Here is a 24,043-nt window from a genome sequence, read left to right on the forward strand (position 1 = left end):
AAAAATTGGTGGGAACATACAGTTGAAAAAGTAGTCAAAAATGAGCAGGTTAAAATATTGTGGGATTTCTGAATATAAACTGATAAAGTCTTGGTGCATAACACACTAGATTTAACTGTGGTTGAAAAGAAGAAAGTGTGGATAATTGTTGTGGCAATACCAGGAGATAGTAAAATAGAAGACAAAGAATTGGAGAAGATCACAAGTATCAAGATCTGAAAACTGAAGTTGAAAGATTATGAATTAACCAGCCATCGTGGCCCCAGTGGTTATCGGCACACTGGGTGCCATACCAAGAAACCTCAGATGGCACTTAAAAAATCTGTGCATTGACAAAATTTCTATCTGTCAATTACAAAAGGTGACACTGCTTGGATCTCCACTTAAACATTATGATATCCTAGGTTCTTGGGAAGAACTCAGTGCAAATGAAGGCCAACACCAGCTAAGGCCTGGCAGCTGTGATTTCACGTTGTTGTTTATAATAATAATAAATAATGTTTATAATTTCATTATTAACAGGGTAGCATTGCACGCAAAGAAATTTCAAATATATTTGAACTTCCGGTGGGGATTTCAGAGGACTTCCGGTGGGGATTTCATGGTAGAAGCGCGATCTTAGCCAGCTCCGAGGCTAGATCGACAGCGTGGTGATTAATTGGTGGCTCAGGTGAAAGTCTGAGCCCCGAAATATTCTCCATGAAGGAGGAAACCCAGGAATCACTCCTCAGGTCTTCTGGACAGCTGCAGCTCACCGGAGGGTCATGAACTCGACAATCGAATGGTGAGTGGAACGGCTGAGAAGCAGGAGAACTATCTTGTCCGAACCACGTCTGAAGCCCTTAAAGGACATTAATTCTGGCCACCCCATTTCTTAATTCACTTTTTCTACTTTCCTTATTGGTTTTTAAGAGGCTATCTCCTATACCGAAATATTATCTTCTCTTGGTGGATTTTTCATTATTTTCTGGGACTTATTTTTAAATGTGCTTTCTTTATTCTAAAAGGCATATTGTTTTATTGAAATCTCTGTTTTTTTAAGGGAATAAAATTGTTCTCTGTTTCTCATATTATTTTTATGGGGAAAAAAATTAGTTAAGTAAGAGACTTCGTTGGATTTGAGATTGGAACTATTTTGAGACTTTATGAGAAAGCTTTGTTGTGGCTAGCTTTTAAAGCTGTGATTCGATACTGTTTCAAAATACTGATACTGAAAAGTTCATGTTTCAAGTATTGACACTGAAAAGCTCATGTTCCAAACCAAGTCTTGTGATTAGATAACTCCCCCCATCTGTTAAATATACTGGACCTTTTTCCTCTTGTAATTATAATATTTGGACACTAGATGGAGCCTCAGTATTAAAGTTTAAAGTATTAGGACTTTTAAAATAGTGGGTGACTCAGATTACATAATATCTATATAAATTTTTCTTTTCATATATAAAAGAAAAGGAGAAATTATGACTACAAGGAAGCAAACACGGCGTGGGTCTGGTGGATCTGGTGAATTGGATTTTATAAAAGTTAGGTTTGAGGAGTTCACATTAAAAACTACACAATCTATTGCTCAATCTTTTCAAGAATTGAAAGAGCAGGAGGATAAAAGATTTGCTGAATTTGAAAAAAGATTTGATCAGAAATTGGAAAAAATGGAAATGAAATTTGAGGGAGGAATTTAAAAAGTTGGTAACAGAGCTGATGCATTAGAGAGGGGAAGAAAATAATTTGGATAGAATTGCATTATTTGAACTGAGAGATAAGGAATTTTGTCTAAGGCTCAGGGGGATCAAGAGAAGAAAATAACACAGGCTTTGGCAGCTTTGATTGATTGGGAGGAAGATAAAATGATAGAGGAAATGGAAAAAGTTTTTCAGATTAATTCAAGATATGCAGATATTAGTAACAAACCAAGGTATTGGTTCAATTTGCTAGAAGAAAAACAAGAGATTTGGTTCTTCAAGCTCATTTTGATTCTAAACTTAATATTGAGAATGTGGACATGTTGGCCTGGAGCTTTTGGGGAGACTGTTACCAGAAGACCTCCAAGGACCAATGGTGCACACAGAATTGGCACTGAAGCTTTAACTCTGCAATACTGCCTTAAAGCTGGGTTTAAACGCAAACACTGTCTTCTGAAAATGGCACTTCCTTGCAACACTTTGTATCTTCTGAAAGTACTTGACAGAATCCCTTATTGTCAAAGGGGACTGGAAAAGGAGAGGAAAATCAGCTAAAATCCTTCCCTTTCTACTATTTTAGTGTCCATGGATTACACTAGCTCAGCCAGTAACATCAACACAGCCATGACCAGAGCATTAAATTGGGGGGGGGGGGAGAGAAAAGATTTAAAAATATCCCATAAAATCTAAGACTCCTCCCCCTCCAAATATATCACAAGAATAAGAAGACACAAAATACAGTTAAAGATAGCACAATGGAAGTCTTTTGCCAAATTTTGTTGGTACAACCTGGAAGGGCACCAGATTTGAAAAACAGCATTTTACAGGTTACCTATCCCTGAGTAAGGAGATACATCAGGAGAACAGCAGTCAGGTGGTTATCTTGCTGGCAGAAGCAAACATTATTGGTTTGGAATGTTTAAATGGATAAGGAGTTCTGCTAAGGCTTGACACTGTGGTGATTTTTTTGACTTTCCCAGATATACCAGGAACCACAAATGAAAACGGGATAGCAGTGTAATAATTGAGGCCTCCCCTGCCCTCATCAAGGACAGAATAACTTCTGGGTAAATAATTAACTAAAACCCAAGGAAGTACAAGAGATATGCATTTGCTTGGCACGAACATCACTAACCTTTTCATGGATGTAAGCTAAGCCATCCAAAATTTCCCGGAAAAGTCTCCAAAGACGATTGGTATCTTGGTATAAACCTTCATCAATGGTGTCTCGTAAAGTACTCTTTTCACAATATTCCATCTTCAGATGCAAGATTAGAGGGGGAAAAAAAAAGCTTAAAACATCTGGGAAGATCATCACTGTTACTATTCTACAGCCCAGATTTGGGGTGTTTTAACTGTTCAATTACTGGCAGCTTTACTTTTAAAAGAAATTTATTTAAAGAAATGTATTCTGACTGGCTAAATTTCATCCTTTTTTGAGGGCAGACAATGGAAGGAGGCAAAGGAGGAGAACTGTAGGTTTGTTTGCTTGAATTTCACTTGCTCAGCTGTCTGACTGGAAAAATCAGTCCTTCAAAGAAACTAATGTCTTTCTACCCTTGTTATGCTAAGAATAGACGAAAAAGTTTATATGATTCTAAACTATGCCTTTGCATACTGTATATTGTTAGATCAATTCTAAGGGCTCAGAACACCTAGTCGTGGTAGACATTATCCTTTTCAAAGGCACACAGTATTCTGATATTAGTTAACTCAAGTACAGCAATTTTGAATGTTCTGTGCAGTGAGGTGAGGCAAATCTAATAAAAAGGGGTTTCTTTTAAACATCAGCAAAAGCCTTTAACACCTGCCCTCCTTGTGGATCATTATTCCTCACACCAGAGGCAACAGCATACTCTCTCACAAAAGGTGGCAGTAACTGGCTGACCTCAAAAAGCTGACAAGGTTAGTACTTGGAGGGGAAACAATCAGGAAATTCCAAGATTTTAGGCTAGGTTGTGAAAATCCCACAGCAGTAGGGAATAAACTGGGTAATCAAAAAAACATTCCAGCAGAACATCTCATGTCCATATTGCTACCAAGAAAACAACATGCACGTATCCATGTAGTCATCAGAAGCTGAGCATGAGTTGAGCATGAGTTGAGAGAGACGTTGCCATTTTAAACATGCTCTGAAATGATAAACGGTGTGCTTTGCTTACAGATATGATAAGGCTGAAAAATTCACTTCTTGCTGACTGCTTACATGGCTGCTGATTTTGGATACTGACTACAATGTTACTTCTATCTCAGAAACAGGAATTGTTCATGTTATTCTGGATACATTTATCCTGGATGCACCAAATGACAATTTCTAACCTGAATATAAAGATGATGCACAGTCTGAATCACTGATGTTCTCTCTCCTTCACTATGGCCATCCTTTTCCTTGCAATCTTCATCCTGGATCACAGAAATACAGAAGTACAATGTAAGCAAACCTAATTCTTCACTGCATACATTTAACCAGTCCATAAATCCACTGATAACATTACTTTCATTTAAACACAACATTGTTATGTGCTGAAATGCCAAATAAACCTGTTTTATTTGTATGCTACCATCCAACACCACCACACCATGCTGGGTACAAATACTCTATCAATAAAGCAAATTGCAGTGTTATTGTGGCTTTTAACTGCAAACAGAATCATATAACAATACATTCTGTAGCTTTTGATCACTAGACTGTCAATCCACACATTTGAAAGAGGAGGCTTAAAGATATATTTTCAGTACAATATTTACCATCATCTGATTTCTACTGTTGTCTTCTTCGTGAACAAAAATGATATCACTTTCAGAATCAGCAGCTGGCCTAAATCAAGAAACAAGAGCTTTTAAATACCCAAATCTTTGCAGAAAGTGCTTTTTAAACTCTTCCTCACAGGGGAGTGTTCCACAGAGGGAAGTTTAGTAATAGTTTATTAGGTTAAAAATGTTACTCTATTGCTGTGATACTTAATTCTGCTTTTATTTATTGATTTAATTAATTATGAGTTTTTGTTGTTTTAACTGTACTGTACACTGGGACAGATATACCTTATTTTATTAAATTGTAATATATCATCATATTAGACAAAAATCCTGAAAGATGGTTTATCTTCCACTTCAGATACACTTTATGCAAAAGTTTAAGCACTGCTAGGCAACTTGAATGTTTCAATGAATCTGTAAGTGAACAGAAGCTGGCACAATCTCTACATGATACAAAATTAAACCATCTGTTTCTGCAGATTTGAGTGCATACTTATTTTTACTTAGTTTTTATAGATTCAAAATAAGAAAATAGTGAACATGGCAGGGACAAAAATTTGCGGTGATCTGTTGCAGATCAATCAATTTTGGGCAGTATTGAGGAGGCTTCTCAAGGTTTTCAAGCTGATTTCTAATAGTCAATGAGGAAACTGAAGCTGAAATGAGGCTGAATATGTAAGCATAGCAACCATATGAAACACGCCTCCAAATTAACCTTGAAGTACTTACAGGAAAGAAAGATAAAGGTTTTGGAATGGCTTTCACAGACTCCAGGCTGAATGTTACTGAAAATCTGTGAAGAGGCTGAATAAATGCAGTATGTTCTAGGAGGCCTAAGAATTATTCTGAACTAGAACAGTCTGCAAAGAAGAACAGAAAGATCTTCGCTGGCTACAGGAAACGTTTGGAAGATGTTACTTCAGCCAAAGGAAGCATTGCAAAGTTCTAACTGAAAGGGTGTCCAACCTTCTGCATCTGCCCTATTCCCAGTTTTCTTACTCTGAATCTGTAAATAACTGTACATAAATAATAAGTATTATTTATTTATTAATCAAATTTATCACCACCCTTCTCCCAAAAGGGACTCTGGGCAGAATACAATACAATAATACAATAATACAATAATACAATAATAATAATACAATACAATACAATACAATACAATACAATACAATACAATACAATACAATACAATACAAAAGTATACATTCACATCTGCAGAAAGATGTTGCATTTAACTTTGTACCATGTAAGAAGCAACATCTGAAAGGGAGAGGTTCCTACAGGTAGAAGGTCTGGGGATGGGAGAATAAGCAAAAATAATCTTCCATTTTCACAGCTGCTTCTGTTAGATTCCAAGCATCAAATAGAATAATCCCTTCCATGAATGAACAACTCACAATCTAATCAATCGACAGTAAACAAGCAAAAGGAAAGCAGAGAGACTAAACGTCCTACTTACAAGAATGACTGCGAAAAGACTCCTTCCCCTTCATCGTCATCATCATCATCACTGGATTCCTGATCAGCTCCACTGAACCTGGCACTGGATGACCTTTCACAGGAGGTGCTCCACTCCACTGAACTGGTCAGAACAGGAGGAGGGGCATTTGCTTCTATATCATCCACAAACTCCTGTTCACCTTTCCCATTCTGAGCCAGCTTCTCAGCTACTTTCTTCCCTTCTGAGCTTTCTGATGCTGAATTATTAAGCAGAGGACCCTCATATTTCTCTATCCATGCATTGTAATATCGCACAATGTTCTCATGGTTTAGTCGTGACAAAAGTGTTACTTCCCCTTTAATTCTTCGAAACTGCTTGCTTGTGGGATTTATATGAATACGCTTGACTGCATAACAGCAGCCATCCAGTTTGTTCTGGACCTGCCCATTGAAAAAATGACACAAGACAAAAGCTTCAGTTGAGATCATATAAAGCAGTTCTTTCTGGGCACCTGCTCATTTCCTTTTACCCCAAATAAACTCGGAATTTTCCTCTGTATGGAAGGACACAGCTGAATAAAGTCAACATTTGCTCCACTATCACTGTTTTATTCACACGCATACCTCAAATACATTCCACAGAGCGAAATTTGTTTCACGCTGCACACTGCATTTACCTTGATGACTGCTCCAAAGGCCCCTTTTCCAAGCAACTGTAGTTCTTCAAATTCAATGTAGTAACGGGAAAGTTGCCTCTGTGTTTCTGTGAAGCAGACATCACTAGCAATCTGGCTGCTAGGAATAACAGTTTCAATATCATCTATTGCTGCTGAATCTGAAATTGAAAAAATATAATTGAAAAGGGAAGAATTAATTTGTATATAATTTGATATCCAAAACTAACAAGAGTTGGTGCGACACCCAATGTGGAAGATTAAAACCTTTATTGGAACGCAGTCTAAAGTGCTGATCACTACAAGGTTGTATTGGCAGGTGTCTCAAACTGTATCACCTACATAAGAGAGACAAACTGGAGCCAATTCAATAAAGATAATACTAGAAACCAAATAGGAGATTGGATTTTTATACTGTCCACAGCTCTTTATACAAGAAATTTTTGAAGAAAAAGCTGTTCATGTTCATTCTCAGTTTGACATCATTTTCAATACTTTTGTCTAAATTAACATCTGGTCCAATTTTATGGATTCCATTTCAACTGATAGTGTTTGAAGAATAAGGCTGAGCTAGGATTTTTACAACTAAATAAATAAAACAGTAAGCTGTTTTAAAACAGTAAGCCAATAAAACAGAAGCTGTCCATGTGGATATCATATTCTACTCCAACAACCAGTTGGGGGATTGAGCATAACAGCACCTTCCTCCTTAGGTACCCTAGCAACTTACATTGAGAGATCTATCTTTGCTAGCTAAAGGGACTGAGTTCAGGATTTTATTAATTTCTTATTGAAAAAAAAATGTTGTTCCATCCTCTTGGAAGAAGGCAGTTTTGTAATTTCTTTCAGGAAAAATGATACTGGAAAACTGAGTCATGTAATTATATTATTATTGTTGTTATATTATTATTATTATTATTATATTATATTTTTATCCTGCCTTTTATTTATGTGTGTGTGTGTGTCTCAACTCAAGGCAGTGAATATACCTAGTACTCCTGCCTCTTATTTTCCCCACAATAACAACCCTGTGAAGTGGGTTGGGCTGAGAGAGGATGGCTGACCCAAAGTCACCCAGCCAGCTTTCATGCCTAAGGGAGGCCTAGAACTCACAGGCTCCTGGGTTCTAGGCCAGCACCTTTGCCACTACACCAAGCTGGCTCTCTTTATATGAGTATTTCTCATGTTTTATTTAGCAGTACTAGTTTTTTTATTTCAGAAAACCCATCCACATCAACAAGACTAGGCAGATCTATGCCATATGGCAACCATAGACCAAACTACAACAACAACAGATACACAGGTGCCAAATCTGCTTCTGCCTCCCCCTCCCTTTGCCCTGCATCTACTCTAACAACATTGTTTTAGAATCTAAAGCATCATCCTAAATACCAGGTGAATGTTCATTCTACAATGCCCCACCTCATTTTATACTGGACAAACTTGTCAATCTCTATGTACATTCCTCTTGGATTTTATATTTATTATCTTATTTATGTTTTTAGAGTGTAACTTAGGTTTATTTGTTTTTATTATTACTTTTATTGTAAATGGCCTAGAGTCCCCCATTGGGGGAGAAGGGTGGTGATATAAATTTAAATGATAAATAAATGAATAAACTGATATACAGCTAACATTCGAAATGTTAATATCCAATAGCCAGTGGGGCAATAGGTCAACTCTGCAATGTATATACTACCAGACTGCAAGATGGCTTTCTCTGAGAAAAGGAATTGCCAGGACTGATTTCAGTGAGAGACAATTGAGCCACAGTTCATCAAAAGATGTAACATTTCTCATGATTTATGGACCATGTATTTTGAAAGTTCTTTTTATTGCAGTGAATATCTAATTTTTATGCATAATGAACTGAGGTCTTCTTTTGAATCAAGGTAAGGTCTGTATGTTAAAAATGTAGTGGTGCGCTATAATTTATACAAACACTGGTTCTACTTTCTGAATTATTCTTTGGCTACTTTATCTATTATGAACTAATATTTTTAAAAAAATTAAAGAGAGTTTAGTGGTATCTTTACTAGCTGAAATTATTTCCTAGAAGAACATGAACTTTCACAGAGTCCAAATTCCTAATGTGATTAAACAGAACAATTAATTATACTATTTTTGTTACTCAACAAGTATTGTTTTTGTTCACTCACACAACGTTTTTACACTGTAGGTTTTACTTTCTAATCTTTGAGAGTATTTTAAAGATGCTATCAAAGCAGGTTGATGAGGGACTATGTATATATATTTACATCAAGAATATTTTCCATCTGAAAAATATAAGATGAGAATATTTTGTGATGATTCAGGCATAAATAATTGATTAGAATCGTTTTACTCCCTGTTGATTTCAACTGGTGTTAGAGATTATGATATTGCACATTTGAAATTCTCTCAGGCACAATATTTAAATAAATAATGCATATCAAAAACTAGAATGCTAATGTTTTTTCAAAACCTTCACATTATTTTGACGGGCATTTTATACTAAAATATGCAACTCTTGAATAATATTTTGACATAATCTAAAGATATGCCATGTATTTTTAAAACAAAGTTACATGCGTATCTATTACTAAAATGTTAGCATATTAGAAAAACATTTAAATATTTACCATCTGGGCTTTCTTCCAATATAGGTTCTTTCATGAGTGGTGGATTTATAAAACTATGCTGTAATAGCTGCTGAGGGCCCCATCTTTCTTTATCTTCCAAACACACACACCTGAATACAATCCAGACAAATACAGATTTAATGCTGGTAATACTCAATAGAACTGTTATTTAGGTTGTAACTACATGATTTTTGACGTTTGCAATTAAAGCTGCAAAACTAAGTATAGCCTTCTACAGCCTTGTCCTTTTTAGGGGTTAAAATTCTGGGAGATGGGATTAAAAAGAGAAAAAATCCAGAGGAATAAATTTAAGTGTAGAACAAAAACTAAAAACAACCCCCCACCCCAAGTTAGTTAACATGGTGTTATAAAATCAATATAAGTTGTATATATACTTTTAATTATGTACCAATGTTTGATGTTGGAGTATCATTTGCCTTTTTATTACCTTTAGCTAATAGGGAAAAACCTTCAAAAAAACATGTTCCTGGATGCATAAATTCCACTTGCACACCTAAATAATTATCTTGTTTGTAATCCTTGAATCCTGTTGAAATCACTGAGAACAATATTGTTAAAATCCCTGCCTTAATCCTAAATTATAATCATGTATATTCTATAATAGTTAAATGTAACGAGCTATTTACATACTTTTTCAAAAAGTCTTGGAAATCATCAGGCAAATCATTTGGAATTGTGACTGGATATTCCTTGGTTAGCCGTCCTTGGCTGAGAGCAAGCAACATCAAACCCAATCTCCATATGTCTCCTTTTTTGCCTGGTTTGTTTGGTAAGGCGTCCTCACTAAATCGGACCTTGGTTTGCTCAAAAACATCTTCTTTACAGATTTCTGCCAACCGTTTGGAAATACTATAGTCAGTTACCTTGATAGTTCCTTCAGTATCTACCAGAATGCTGGATACACTCAAAACCTTGTGTACCACTGAATTACTATGTAAGTAGTCAAGAGCTGACAAAAGTTGGGTTGTGTAATGGCGCATCTGATCAAGGGGAAGCGGGATCTCTCTGTCCAAGTACACAGAAAGGTTAGATCCATTGATGTGTTCCACCAATATGTGTACTACAATTGAGTCACTGTGCTCTTTAAAGGTCATAGATAGGTAATGGACTATGTTAGGATGGTTTAATTTCATCAGAGAATTGAATTCTGCTTCTGCTCCCTGTATCTGTTGAAAGGAAACAAACATTTCAATTAGTACTGAACAGATTATGAAAGCAGTATCATCACTGAAGATGTCTTCCATACAAGGTACTGTACACGTCAACTGAACCCCACTGAGTCAACTGAGGAAGCAGGATAAAAGACATCTGTATGCTTTTAATCATGTGTCCAACCTATTTTTTCATTTTTGCACAGAACATTTTATTAAGATCTGAATCATGGAAGAAATGGATTATAGGGATGACCCTTAGGGCTGTGCAAGGTTCAAAAATTATTCAGAAGAAGCAAGCAGGGCACTTTTTAAAGGGTTGAATTAATGAGTTGACTCCTTAAAGCAGCTGCACAATTTTCATGCTCACCTGGAAGCCTGAAAAAAAGAGAGACCACTCTAATGAATAGCAGAGAGATAGCATGCACACACATTTGTATGAGTGCAAAACACCACTTTTGAATCATTTTCAAAGCATGCAAAATCCTAATGACTAAAATAACACAGCATGTGCCTGTTTTGTTGAAATGCTTACAAATTAGTACTGGAAATCTATGTTAACCCTGCTCAGTCCAATGCCTTTCACTTGTGCTGTGAATTCTCACAGAATCAAGGCATCTACAGGACTACAGGTTGGGGGAACACTGACTTATCTCACTTCACACATTTGTAAGACATTAACAGACAGTCTCTGCAAAAGTAATTACGTATGTACATATGTTCCAAAGTACCCATGAAGGTTTTTAGATGCACTACTGGTATCAGTTTGGAGGACATGGTGGCTCAGTGGTTAAGACGCCAGGCACGTTGACCGGAAGGTTGCAAGTTCGGTGGTTTGAGACCCAAGCACCATGTGACAGAGTGAGCTCCTGCACTCGCCCCAGCTCTTGCCAACCTAGCCATTTGAAAGCATGTAAATGCGAGTAGATAAATAGGTACCATTTTGGAGGGAAGGCAACAGCATTCTGTGACTGTCATGCTGGCCACATGACTGCGGATGTGTCTTCGGACAACACTGGCTCTTTGGCCATGAAATGGAGATGAGCACCACCCCCTAGCGTCAGACACGACTAAACGGGAACCTTTACCTTTACTGGTACCAGTTTAGTTCTGGTTTTATACAGCACATCACAAGTACCTGATGTTCAATTATAATTTTCAAGTAGCAATTGCACAATGCAAAAATCAAAGGGGCAGCAAGGCCTAATAAAACACACACATACAAGTATTACCTGTTTTTTGCATTTTTCAACCTTTTCCTTTTCTTGACTCGTGAGAAATTTTCCCATTTTCTTTTGCCACTGAAGTACCCATTCATGCACTTGGACAAAGTTGCCAGAACAAATATCTAAAGCGTTGTAGATTGATTTACCAAGTTGTTCATCCTTGTCTTTAGGTATAAATACAGATAAAGTAGTAGTAGTTTATTAATTGATTATTCCTGTGACCTTATCAATAAAGTAAGATTAATAAAATGCAATACAATACACAGCCTAATTCCAAAAATAAAATAAAATAAAAATAGAGAAATAAAATACATATGTGATAATAGAAGGGGTCAGTAATCAGATATATGAATCTCCCTTACAGGATACCCCAATTTGTTCAATGTATTGGGTTCTTATGACCACTGCCTTGTCTAATATCTTTATCTTTACACAGATAAAGATATTAGTTACTGACGCAAATATTCTTATAGATTCCAAGTTCATAATAAATTAGACATTTTCTAAGTTCTGTTTGGTATGCCCTTTCTCCTTCTATTGCCATTGTTTTAAATACACTGGGGTGAGGTAGGGTGTTGGTTGTGTTCAAAATGAGTAAAAATCTTCAACATTCTTTTGGTAGGCTTAAAGTGCGGCATTTTGACCATCTCTCATATGGAAGGGGAAATAATAAAGAGATTTTAATATTCACAATCCCCCAAAGGCCACACATACATGATAGAGTAGTGTTTCTCAACCTTGGCAACTTTAAGACATGTGGACTTCAACTCCTTGCTGGCTGGGGAATTCTGGGAGTTGAAGTCCACATGTCTTAAAGTTGCCAAGGTTGAGAAACACTGTGATAGAGAAACTGTTATTCTCACAACTGTTTCCATCATAAAAGGCACCATACTACTATTCAGCGTCAAAAGTGGCTTGTCGCTTCAGCTGAAGGAGCTGCACAACAGATTGACCGGCACAGCATTAATCACACCCCAGGGTTTCTCTCCTCCATACATCTGTTATCACTGCTATTCCATACCCAGCACAGGTTCCACTCTGTGGAAGAATCAAAGCCCTGTTGGCCTAATTTGATGTGAACAATGGTACAAAGCTCACAGAAGTGGAAATAATGTATAGTTGGCAGGTTTACCTTTTGTAACATTTAACAATGCTTAAAGATAAAAGATGAATGGATTGGATCCTTTGAACTGTCAAATAAACACCAGATCACAAAATGGGGCTTCTCAGCTTCCCTCTTTCAAGTACATGTAGGATGTTTTCTTTTTGAATGAAATGGAAGAACAAACACAATAATATATTTTTGCATTGCTAATATATTTATGTTCAACTTACCTATACACTTTCCTTTGTGCACTTTAAGCTGACTATTTGCACTGCTGTGGAAGTTCAAAATTTCACATGTCCCTGGAGACTCTTCACTGCTGCAGCTAGAATACTGACGCTCTCTCCTATACAGCCAACATCAACATTATTTTGTTTGGAGATACATTTGTATGTATGCATATCTGTATGTGTCACTCTGTGTGTGTGTGTGTATTAACAGCCATTCAATTCACTGAGAAGGCAGCCAAAATATTAGTTTAAGTGTGTAGTACTAACGGCAAATTGATGTACTTCCATCAAACTTGGTTTATTTCTAATTTCAGCTAAACTATTATAAAGCAGAAAAGAGCTGTTCATTTGCAGCAGGAGAAAGCAAATCGTATCTTGCTCTTTAGAAAATGTATATGTATTTGAAAGAACAAGGTAAGTGAGGAAGAATTTTCATGGATATTCATCACTTTCATTCATCAATTGTTTACATATATGTTCCTATCATACCATTCAATTCATTTATTTATACAGTATGCCCTCAGCTTCATGGACCTCCTGGGAAGTGGGGAGGTCAATTAAAGCTAAAGATCTATGAACTCTGAGTTTACATAATGAATTAAAGGTTAGCAATTTATATAACTTTTACATAAATTAGAAGAGAGTTACATAATTTGCATTAAATATTTGAACGTTGTTCAGACTGATTTGCCCAACAATGGACAAGTCTATCATTTGATGTTACTGTCTGAATTTAGATTTTTTTTTGCTGCATCCCAAGTCCACTATAGGGGGTCTGTAAAATTGAAGTTTGACTATATTTAAGTCAGTTGTTTCTCTTTTTAAAAGTTAAAGTAGAAAATTAAACATATCCAATGGCATAGGCCAATTTCTAAGAAGTCTAAGACCCCTGGCAATTGAATACTTATTCAACAAAGAGAGAATTCTTCAGCACATTCATTCTGTCTGACGGAAAACAAGTATTTGTCCAGCCTTACAATATTAATCTTTTTGTAATTGTAAGAGCATGCAATATTCTTTTTTTTTGTCCCTTTGTTAATTTTCACACATGTGTATGCCATTCAAAACGACATGAGCATCTACAAAAAGCAAGAACTTCCAAAATGTCATGAGTGAAAGCAATCAATTCTCTTAAAATATTCCAATCCCTTCTGATAGAGTAATACATACTTCGAACGTCCTGTGGAATTTGCACGGTATTTATTGTTCCCTACATGATCTGTAGCACCAACTGTTAAGCTGACAGTCATTTTGTTCCCTGCAACATCTTGAACAGTAGAAGCGTCCTGCCTTGTCTGAGTGGCATTACCCAAACGTTCCTGGAAAGGTAGGAGGAAAAAGGAAGGGAAAGTGAATCTCATTAGTGTACTCAAATCTTTTAAGTAAGTAAGTAGATGGGCTCCTGACTGGAGCTCCACTTGGGGGGGGAGGGGGTTGAAGGATGATCAATGTCCTCTTAACTGAATATTATTTTCCTCACTATAAGTCAGCATTGACAATGCAAGCTTGCAACCTGAGGCAACAGTCAGAGACCTTTATTCTATGCTGCTCTTTGCATGCAAAACTCTGCTGAGTGCAATCCAAAATTATTTTCAGCGCTGTATAAGCTTGCCACATGTAAGCCTGAGAGTAATTTATGTCAAACATATTTGTAGCCATTAGAAAAGGGGAGCAATATGGTGTTTGCACTGGTAAAACCCGCAGTACTAAGTTTGGTATGTATCAACCTATGGCAAGAATACCAAAGCAGACATCTCCTGCTCTCCTCAATCCCTATTAACTCCCCTTCTGCCTACTCTACTCCTGTGCTGTTTGAAAGAGAGAGATGCAAGCAAGTCTGTCACTCCCACATCCACAGAGGTCTAGGTCCAGAGAGAACCTAGGTCAGCGTTTTTCAAACTTGGCTACTTTAAGATGTGTGGACCACTCCCAGAATTCCCTAGCCAAAGTTGCCAAGTTTGAAAAAACACTGACCTAGGTAATCGTTCCCTTACAGATCAGCAGCTCTGAGAATTCCCTGATGATATGTAGCAACAAACAAGCCATGGAGATCCAATGCTCCCATCTAATCTTAAGCTTCTTTGGGGGATGTTTTCGATTTGGGAGAATGAACTGCCTCACAAAAACCTTCCTAGGGTGAAAGCAAAGGAGAGGTATGCCTACAATCTTTCTAAAGAATACTAGTGTTGTTTATGGCCTGCAGCCTCCAAAACTGGATCAAGAAGCTCATAAAGAATTCTAATGATGAAAAAAGTGGCTGATACACATACTGCTTATACTCTGCTAATACAGAAATATTTTTATGATACCTGTTTTGCTATTTCTTTCCTTTTTCTTTCTTCTCTTTTTTCTTCTTCCCTTCTCTGAATTTCATCAAGAATTTCACGGTGCTGGAATAAATTCATTGATATGCTGTAAAATGATCTCTTTTTTTTTACTAAAGAGTTTAAAAGATTTCTTAAATTTTTTTAGCATGTTTAACTACTACTAAAAATGATACAATTTGCCTAGTAATAATTGTACTGTTGGCAAAGGTTGGAGGGAAATTACACTATGGAAACAGAGTTATCTGACTGGAAAAAAAATATCTGCAATATATATGTTAGACCAATGCTACAGAAATTATGCAGGGAATGGTGTTTTGTCCTATCTTAAATTCCAAAATTCATCCTCCTTAAATCACCAAAAGAGACTACAACAGACATAATCCAGATGAACCAATGGACTGTGTTGTAGATTCTAATGCAACTTCAGCCACAAATGGACTATAGTCAGGACAAGTCTACTTATATAAAGGTATTTACAGAGTGACAAGCTGAAATGATAATTTTTTATCCCATTGATTTCAACCGGAAAGCTGATTTAAGAGATGGCAGAATGAATATGGCCAACCACAGGAAAGATGACTTGTGGTAGTGGGGATGATGAAGAATGCTTATACAGCTGGATTGCTACTGCACCCCAGAATAGCCATTTAGCACATTTTCCATCTTTTGTAAAAGAGAGTCTGCATCCCCCTAGTCTGCTATGCTGTACATGCTACACTATGCTTGCCCTCCATAGTACCCTATGTCTACAAGATAAATTTAACGTATTTTTATGAATAAGGCCTTAAATGATTTATTGTCTAGTTATAAAAATGAACAATTTCCCTATATTATTCTGCCCATGATTTTTAATCTGCTGGGATGGCCCATTAACAAAATTCTGGCTTCCAAAATTTTGAATAGGAGCTACTCAACAGTGATATCTCAGCTGAGGAAGACCCTTTCCCTAAAGATCAGATGGGTACCAATTAAGCTAGTTTTGGGCATCAGTTGAAAATTGGTTCTTCAATTAACTGTTGGACTATATATTAGAACAGGATGATTCAATGCCTGTGTGTGTGTGTGTGTGTTAGTGTTAAAATGCTGGGCCAAGAAAGGGGCAGGATGGAACACAGATCAGTTGTTACATATTTTGGAACATGTCATATTGGAACAACCTTGAGAACATTTTGCAGTGAAGAACCAGGCTGCTTTTTCATTTAACATTTTAAATGCTTGTACTCCCACTTTTTTATTGAATTACTTTATGGGAATTTGTTTTATTGTTGATGGCTATTACCAAATTGTGTGTGTATTTATATCTGTATAGTCCTTTCTCCTTTGGAAGAGTGATGTAAAAGTAAGTTATTATTAATAATACACATATAAAGTAATCTTTATTTATTCTAGTTTTATTGTAAACTGCCCAGAGTCACTCTTTGAGTGAGATGGGTGGTGACTAAATTTGAAATATATCTATCTATCTATCTATCTATCTATCTATCTATCTATCTATCTACCTACCTACCTACCTACCTACCTACCTACCTACCTAACTAATTGTAGCCATGGACTTTTTTTCCTGTTCAGATGAACAGAAATGATATGAGTAAGATGGTCAGGAAAAAAATATTAAAATATTCTCACCATCTGTTCTTCTTTTTTCTTCAGGTCTTGAATTCTCTGCTGTTCTTCCTTGGCTAATCTTTCCTGTTCCTTTTGTTGATTCTTTAGCATTTCTTCATGGAAAGATTTTGAAGGGGGTTTATTGTAGTCACTGAGAAATGACTGTATATATTCTGCCAGCTCAAATATCATCACCTAGGGAGGAAAGACAAAAATAAAATCTAAACTCTTCAACACCACAGCCTTCAACAAAACACAACTGATTTTGACTTTTTCCTTTTAAGCTAAATAACTAAACCAGCATCAGTCTCAACTAAACTTGGCTTCAGAAGACAGTGTCCCATCTCAGCACTGAAAATCATAAATATTTCTGTTGAATGCGTACCTTGGTGGTAAGGCATAATACATTGTTTCTAAATGCATTATAGTTCTAAATCCTGCTAGTTAAAGCCATTACAGGTAGTCATTGCTTAGCAACCACAATAGGGACCAGAATTTAGGTCACTAAGTGATGCAGTCATTAAGCGAATCTGGACCCAATTTTACAACCATTTTTGCAGCAGTTGTTAAGTGAACCACATGGTTGTTAAGCAAATCATGTGGTTCTCTATTAATTTTGCTTATTGGAAGCTGGCTAGGAAGGTCAAAAATGACAAACTTGTAACCAGGGGACACTGTGACTGTCATAAAGTGTGACAGTTGCCAAGCACCTGAATCGTGATCACAGGACCACAGGGATGCTGCGACAGTCATAAGCCTGAGGAACAGTCATAAGTCAGTTTTTTTCAGAACCATCATAACTCTGGATGACTGCTAAATGAACGGTTATTCAGTGAGGACTACCCATAACCTAATACTGTCAATGCAAGCAATTGAAGATGATACTGTAAACACTAATCATAAGTCAAAAAAAGAACTTTGTATTGATCTATCTCATTAATTTAACTATAGAGTTCACCTTAGAAATGAAATTTAAATGCACATTCATATCCTTGTAAAGATATCATTTCTGCTTTGAATAGATAATCAAGATGTACCAAGTTCAAAATTAACCCTTGTGTTTCTTGTGGCAGAAGATATAATAGTCATAATTACTGTACATATCTAGGTTTCTTTCTACTCAGGTCTAAATTACATCTGTAACTTTAGAAAGTGATAAATGTAACTTTGTTACATTTAACTGGCTGCAAAAAAAATATGGGGACCAATCATTCAGTTTATTCATGCCCATTTCTGCTCTAGAGCCAGTTTGGCATAGTGGTTAAGGCACCAGGCTAGAAACTGGGAGAATGTGAGTTCTAGTCTGTCTTAGGCACAAAGCCAGCTGGGTAACCTTGGGCCAGTTGCTCTCTTTCAGCCCAAGGAAGGAGGCAATGGCAAACCACTTGAAAAATCTTGCTAAGAAAACTGCAGGGATTTGTCCAGACAGTTGCCAGGAGTCAACATTGACTCAAAGGCACACAAACACACACATTTCTGCTGTACTTTATTAGGCACACTGTTGCTGGAAAGTAATATACAGTATGTAACTCATCAAACAATAAAACAAGATCTTCTGTTTTGGGAAAATAGGAGCTATCCAGATAGTACTTAATTAGACAAGTTTCCTCCACGTGCTGTAGCAACATTCTAGAACTCATTTGCACCTATGCATTCTCATTTATTGAAGGATGGTAACAATTATTATCTCATGGTGAGTTGCAATGCATAAAAACAAGATAAAGGGATAAAACCAAGTAAAAGAAGCACTAAATTACTTTAAAACACACACTAACAAACAAGTTACACTGAAAAGCAAGCATTTAAGAGAGAAATGACATGATTAGGCTGCAACTAAGTCTCAACTGAGAGAGTAAAAATCATATTCTGACCTGGTACTGAAGGGCAGGTAACAATAGCACATAGTGTTACAGGCAGTTCATTCAGAAATTCTTACATTCTAAAGAATTCTTTATCCTTGAAGAGAAGGCTTGCTGCCACCAGGGTTATGTCTCCTTCAAGACAAGCCTAGCTTCTGGTGTTTTCACAGACATGTTCATATAGTTTTTGGGGGAACATTATATATGTGATGTGTCATTGCTTCTTCTGGGATGTTTTTTCAACTTCCCGTCTAACCTACAGCTCTTGTAGCTCAGGGTGTGTGTTTGTGTGTCTCCCATCCAATTTACCCTCATTGAGCTTACTGAGGGTAACTAGATGCTACCACCTATCCCAGCATCAATGGTGTACTGCCAACTCTAATAATGAGACCCTGTTAACATTCTGTGACAATTTTATATTAAACACTCATATACCTGTTAACTATCTCTCCCAAACAATGAGAGCTCACAAAGCAATCAAAGAGATTTTGAAAAACCTCTAATGACACATGATAAAAAGTAACACAAGGATATCAAAAAAACACAAAAAAAACAAGTTATGTAGAAGTTAAATAATAACTATAAAACACCCTCCTTCCAAAGGTTGGCACCTACCCTAACTTCATTCCCTCAGGCTGTTAAAACAGAATTTTATGTAGGGCTCTTCAGCTGTTGTGCTGCTATTACTACAGTGGGTTTGGTACTTACAGTCGTCTATTTTTATCTTTATTTAATTTTATGGGTTTTCATTTCATTACTGTTTTGTTTTTATTATTATGATATTGCAATGATATTGTCCTTTGTAGTTTTCTTTGACTGAAGACCACAGAGAGTTTTTTTTTAATAACAACAGTATAGATGTGCAATAAATAAATAGAAGTAAAAATACAATTTAATGGTTTATCTTGGCTTGTAAGCACCTAGGTAACTCCTTTAGGAAAAAGAGTGCCACAGCGCAGCAGTAAGAAAAGTCATTCCAGCAAGATGACACACATCTGGTCATGATTTATAGGAAGAAATGGCATGGTCTGAAGATCCCAGCATTACAGAAGCAGCTATTAGAAGCAAAGCTGATCTTCAGGTTGCTTAGGGAGTAAAGATAACGTTGTTAGTACACATGGTGTGAAGGACCACCAGTTCATAATCTGCAACACAGATTCTGAATGCTTCTGATACAGACTTTTCACCTAACAGAAATTACAGAAAAAGAAAATAATTCTGTTCTTACTCAGCTGGTAAAAAAGTTATAAATAGTAACATACCAAATACACGCATTGTCACAATAAACACACACACACACACACACACACACACAGTATGCTATATTCCATCTGAAACCTCAAAAGTAATATCAAAAATGTTTTTTTTAATTTATTTATTATTCAAATTTAATTACTGCCCATCTCCCCCAAAAGAGGGGAGATGCTTAACATCTAGAGTTAAATTAACACACTTACCTCTCCACAACGGTCTTTTGCTAATACTTCTAGTTTGGATTTTAACAGGTTTATATTTTCATTTGATAATCCTTTTACATTTTTAAGTTCAATTTCTGGAACACTAGAGGGAAGAGGAACAAATCACTAGAAGGCGAATTTTACAAGGCGTTACCCACGTTAGACCACAACACTATTACTCCCAATAAATCATGAAAAATATACTGTCTAATTAATTTAAAAGACCAGTGGGCCACCTTTTACTTCAAAGTGCTTACATAAACACAATAAAACATAATCATAATAAAAGTGTATTTACACATTTCAAAAGCACATACCACACTCATTAATTTAAACAGCTAACAAGCAATATAAAACATTAAAAAGTTAATCTTAAATCAAAGAACTCTAGGTTAAACACTTTCTAAAGAACTATTGTAAAGTCAGCCATTTCTTGAGCCCAAATTCTAAAAATACCAAGCAACACTGAGAAAGCTCTGTTGCTGATGTCCACCAGTAAATATTTATAAAGTTGCCTCACAGTGTTTTTACGCTTGAAGTCCCAGGCAGAGTCATATGAATGCAGATATTCTTACAGGCAAATTGACAGCCAATTGTTTAGGGCTTTGAAAACCACTAGAGCATTTTTAATTAAACCTGCAAATGTAACAGCCAGCAGTAAAAGTGATACATGTCAATGTTAGAAGCTTCAAGCATCTATGTAACTACATTCTGCAAGAATTGAAATACTGTCATATAAATGGGATTATACCATTCTAGAAGTCACAAGTTCCTGAATCTTTGATGCTAAAACCGTATTCTCTAATTTGGATTGTAGATGACATACCACCTTAACTTGATAAAAGCTACTCTGAGCCATTGATACATCTTGCATGTATATAAACAAAAGAATCACCCAGAGTCACTCTCTGAGATGGGCGGTGAATAAATTTGATATTTAAAATAAAATAAAAATAAATATCTTTGGGCAGAAAACACGGTCATTCAAAAGAATGCAATCATGTACAAAACAGATTGCTATCCTCTAACAATGTCAGGGAGATGCCATCTGGTTTGTCTAGATGTTTTAGACTCCAAGCCACACCAGACCCTGCCTGCATGAACAATGAGTAATGACAAAGGAAAATAAGAACTATATTTCAAATAATCTGGAGGACAAAGAATATTTGCCCTTGATCCAGACTGCTCTGCATCCCCATACATGGTTCCTCAATTAAGCATCCTCTCATTCATCCATATGAATTCCTATGGTATGTCCAGATTTTTCAGAAAATTTTGTTTGTTTTTTAAATTCAGAAAAAGAATAAAATAGATTCGGTATTTACTCACATATCAGGATAGGTTTGGGGACACTTGACCCATAAGTCAACTTTGGCATAGACTTCATGGTCACCAGTTAAGCCCTGAGGTCGCAAGACTAGATTGATTTCAGGAGACGGTCGTATCTACAACATTACGGGGAAAAAAAAATCAGAAAGTTAATAAGAAACTGGGCTCAACCAAACCCTCAAAGACTTCCTATCTGACAAGAATGGATTCAAAATTTTTATTTTCCTGGTATGCAGAATTTGTATTCAAGGGAAATTACAAACAAAATACATGAAAGAACTTTAAGTAAGGAAAGATTGTATCAAGTGTCATAAATAAATGTCTTGGGGAAAAGCATAGTCTTTGGGGAAGTAATAACCCTGCTAATTATGCTTAATTTACCCATGGGTGAAGTAAGTTGTTGATTTTTTTTTCTTTTAATGTTCACAAAAGGCTTCAGTTTAGCAGCAGCACTTGGGAAAAGAAAAAACAATTCCCTTTGATACTTATTATCTTACTTGCTCATTTTGATAAAAGGTTAGTGATATTAAGAAATAATTTGATACTCATCTCAGCCTTCCATCCTTCCGAGGTCGGTAAAATGAGTACCCAGCTTTCTGGGGAAGGTGACGACTGGGGAAGGCAATGGCAAACCACCCTGCTCTATAGTCTGCCAAGAAAACATCACTAAGAAAGCAGCATCCCCCCAAAGGGTCAGACATGACTCGGTGCTAGCACAGGGGACCTTTCACCTTTTTTCTCATGTATCTCAAACTAAATTCAAGAAGGAAAAAGAAGGAGACATGACATAAGGCACACTAGAAAAAACTCACCTTGTTGGTGATAATCCTAGTGTCCCATTAAGTTTCTCTAGGCTTAGCCATGTGCTATGTAAAATCTAAAATTAATTAATCTCAAGTGATTAATACCAGAGAAGAAAGCAGGAGAGTTTTTTTGTGAAGATAATTGGCTGGAAACTATCATACAGCTGACTTGTTAAAAAAATATTGCCAAATATTTTACAACACTGTTAAAGGAATAAGAGTTCTAGTCCCACCTTAGGCATGAAAGTTGGTTGGGTGACCTTGGGCCAGTCACTCTCTCTCAGCCCAACCCACCTCACAGGGTGGTTGTTGTGGGGAAAATAGGAGGAGAAAGGAGTATCAGGTATGTTCGCTGCCTTGAGTTATTTATAAAAATAATAAAGGCAGGATAGAAAATTAATTAAATAAATAAATATTAGGATTGGCACAAAAATTACACACAATTTCCTATGCTATTTTTTTTTTTAATTCAGGAGGTATAACTAAGGATGTATAATTGTTATATCTGTGGTTGCTAGAACACAAAATATATTCTTATCCCTTCATTTTAAATGACTGTTGCATGGAGATTTATTTATTTCATTAATTTTTATCCTGCCTTTAATATTTTTATAAATAACTCAAGGCGGGGAACATACGTAATACTCCTTCCTCCTCCTCTTTTCCGCACAACAACCCTGTGAGGTGAGTTGGGCTGAGGGAGAGTGACTGGCCCAAGGTCACCCAGCCAGCTTTCATGCCTAAAGTGGGATTAGAACTCACAGACTCCTGGTTTCTAGCCCAGCACCTTAGCCACTAGACCAAATTTATTACATTAACATCCATTCTTTTTCCTGGGAGCTTTACATAGATTACATGGGGGAGGGTATCACCTAGCTTTATCCTCTAACAACTCCAGATGGTAAGCTGGGCTAAAGAGTACTGGTCCAAAGTTACCAACGGAACTCCACAGTTAAGTGAGTTTTTGAATTTAAGCACAAAACTAAGATTTTTCTCCCTGTTATTTCAGCCAAGAATAAGAAAGGGGTAAAGTAAGTGCGTAGGGGGCTGGGTGTACATGTTCATCCCTGCAATTGTCAGTGCATGCAATAACATGACTTGTCAGATGAATATGTGACAAACTATTTCTAGGAAACCACAGAAACATATAACTGAGAAATTCTATAGTATAGGTTCTTCAGATTTTCTCTGGTTGTGAATGAATCCTTAATGAATTCCCAGTGATCCCATTTTATTTTTCTACAAAAATTACATATTGCACCTTCATTAGATTATCTCAGTGAGGTTCCTAACAATAAAAAGAATACTACTACAGCCAGACAAAACACTAAAACTATAAAATTATATTAAAGACTTAATGTGAGGGACAGAAAACCATACCCTTGTTTTTGGAGTTAATTAAGTTTTAGTAATTGTTGCCCTACAAATAATTGTTAAAAATTGCCTCCATTAAAATTAGCTAGTGTATGTATCTCTGTGTGTGTATATGTACACATAGACACATTATTTGAAATTAAGTCATGCCTCTCAAGCGTACTGCACCACGCTGTTAATTTTTAGATAGTCCGTCCTATTGTAATTTACTTCCTTCCAATTGACAGAAATAGCCAATGCATGGGCTAGATAGGTTTGTAACAAACAATGAATGCTACCTGGTCAAAATAGGTCCCTGTTAGAAATACACAAGAATAAGGCACAGCTGCCATAGGACTCAAATTCCATGCTACTCCATGGGAAGGCTGTTTGCATGTATTAT

The 24,043-nt window shown here is 36.4% G+C and overlaps 1 protein-coding gene across 1 annotated transcript in view; it reads right to left on the bottom strand.

The window, feature by feature from the left end:
* EIF2AK4 (eukaryotic translation initiation factor 2 alpha kinase 4) overlaps positions 1 to 24,043 on the bottom strand; it is a 50,664-nt gene that overhangs the window by 26,070 nt on the left and 551 nt on the right. Inside the window, exons 2-15 of the mRNA XM_063289968.1 lie at positions 21,485 to 21,600; positions 20,156 to 20,258; positions 16,861 to 17,034; positions 15,217 to 15,297; positions 14,078 to 14,226; positions 12,908 to 13,023; positions 11,579 to 11,736; positions 9,826 to 10,361; positions 9,175 to 9,284; positions 6,557 to 6,714; positions 5,899 to 6,320; positions 4,428 to 4,497; positions 3,999 to 4,082; positions 2,815 to 2,937 (exon numbers count right to left, since the gene is read on the bottom strand). Of these exons, the coding sequence (XP_063146038.1) occupies positions 2,815 to 2,937; positions 3,999 to 4,082; positions 4,428 to 4,497; positions 5,899 to 6,320; positions 6,557 to 6,714; positions 9,175 to 9,284; positions 9,826 to 10,361; positions 11,579 to 11,736; positions 12,908 to 13,023; positions 14,078 to 14,226; positions 15,217 to 15,297; positions 16,861 to 17,034; positions 20,156 to 20,258; positions 21,485 to 21,600 (2,400 nt within the window). The remainder of the gene's footprint in view (positions 1 to 2,814; positions 2,938 to 3,998; positions 4,083 to 4,427; positions 4,498 to 5,898; positions 6,321 to 6,556; positions 6,715 to 9,174; positions 9,285 to 9,825; positions 10,362 to 11,578; positions 11,737 to 12,907; positions 13,024 to 14,077; positions 14,227 to 15,216; positions 15,298 to 16,860; positions 17,035 to 20,155; positions 20,259 to 21,484; positions 21,601 to 24,043) is intronic.

The sequence above is a fragment of the Candoia aspera genome, chromosome 1, assembly GCF_035149785.1.
Source record: "Candoia aspera isolate rCanAsp1 chromosome 1, rCanAsp1.hap2, whole genome shotgun sequence".
Classification (NCBI taxonomy): Eukaryota; Metazoa; Chordata; class Lepidosauria; order Squamata; family Boidae; genus Candoia; species Candoia aspera.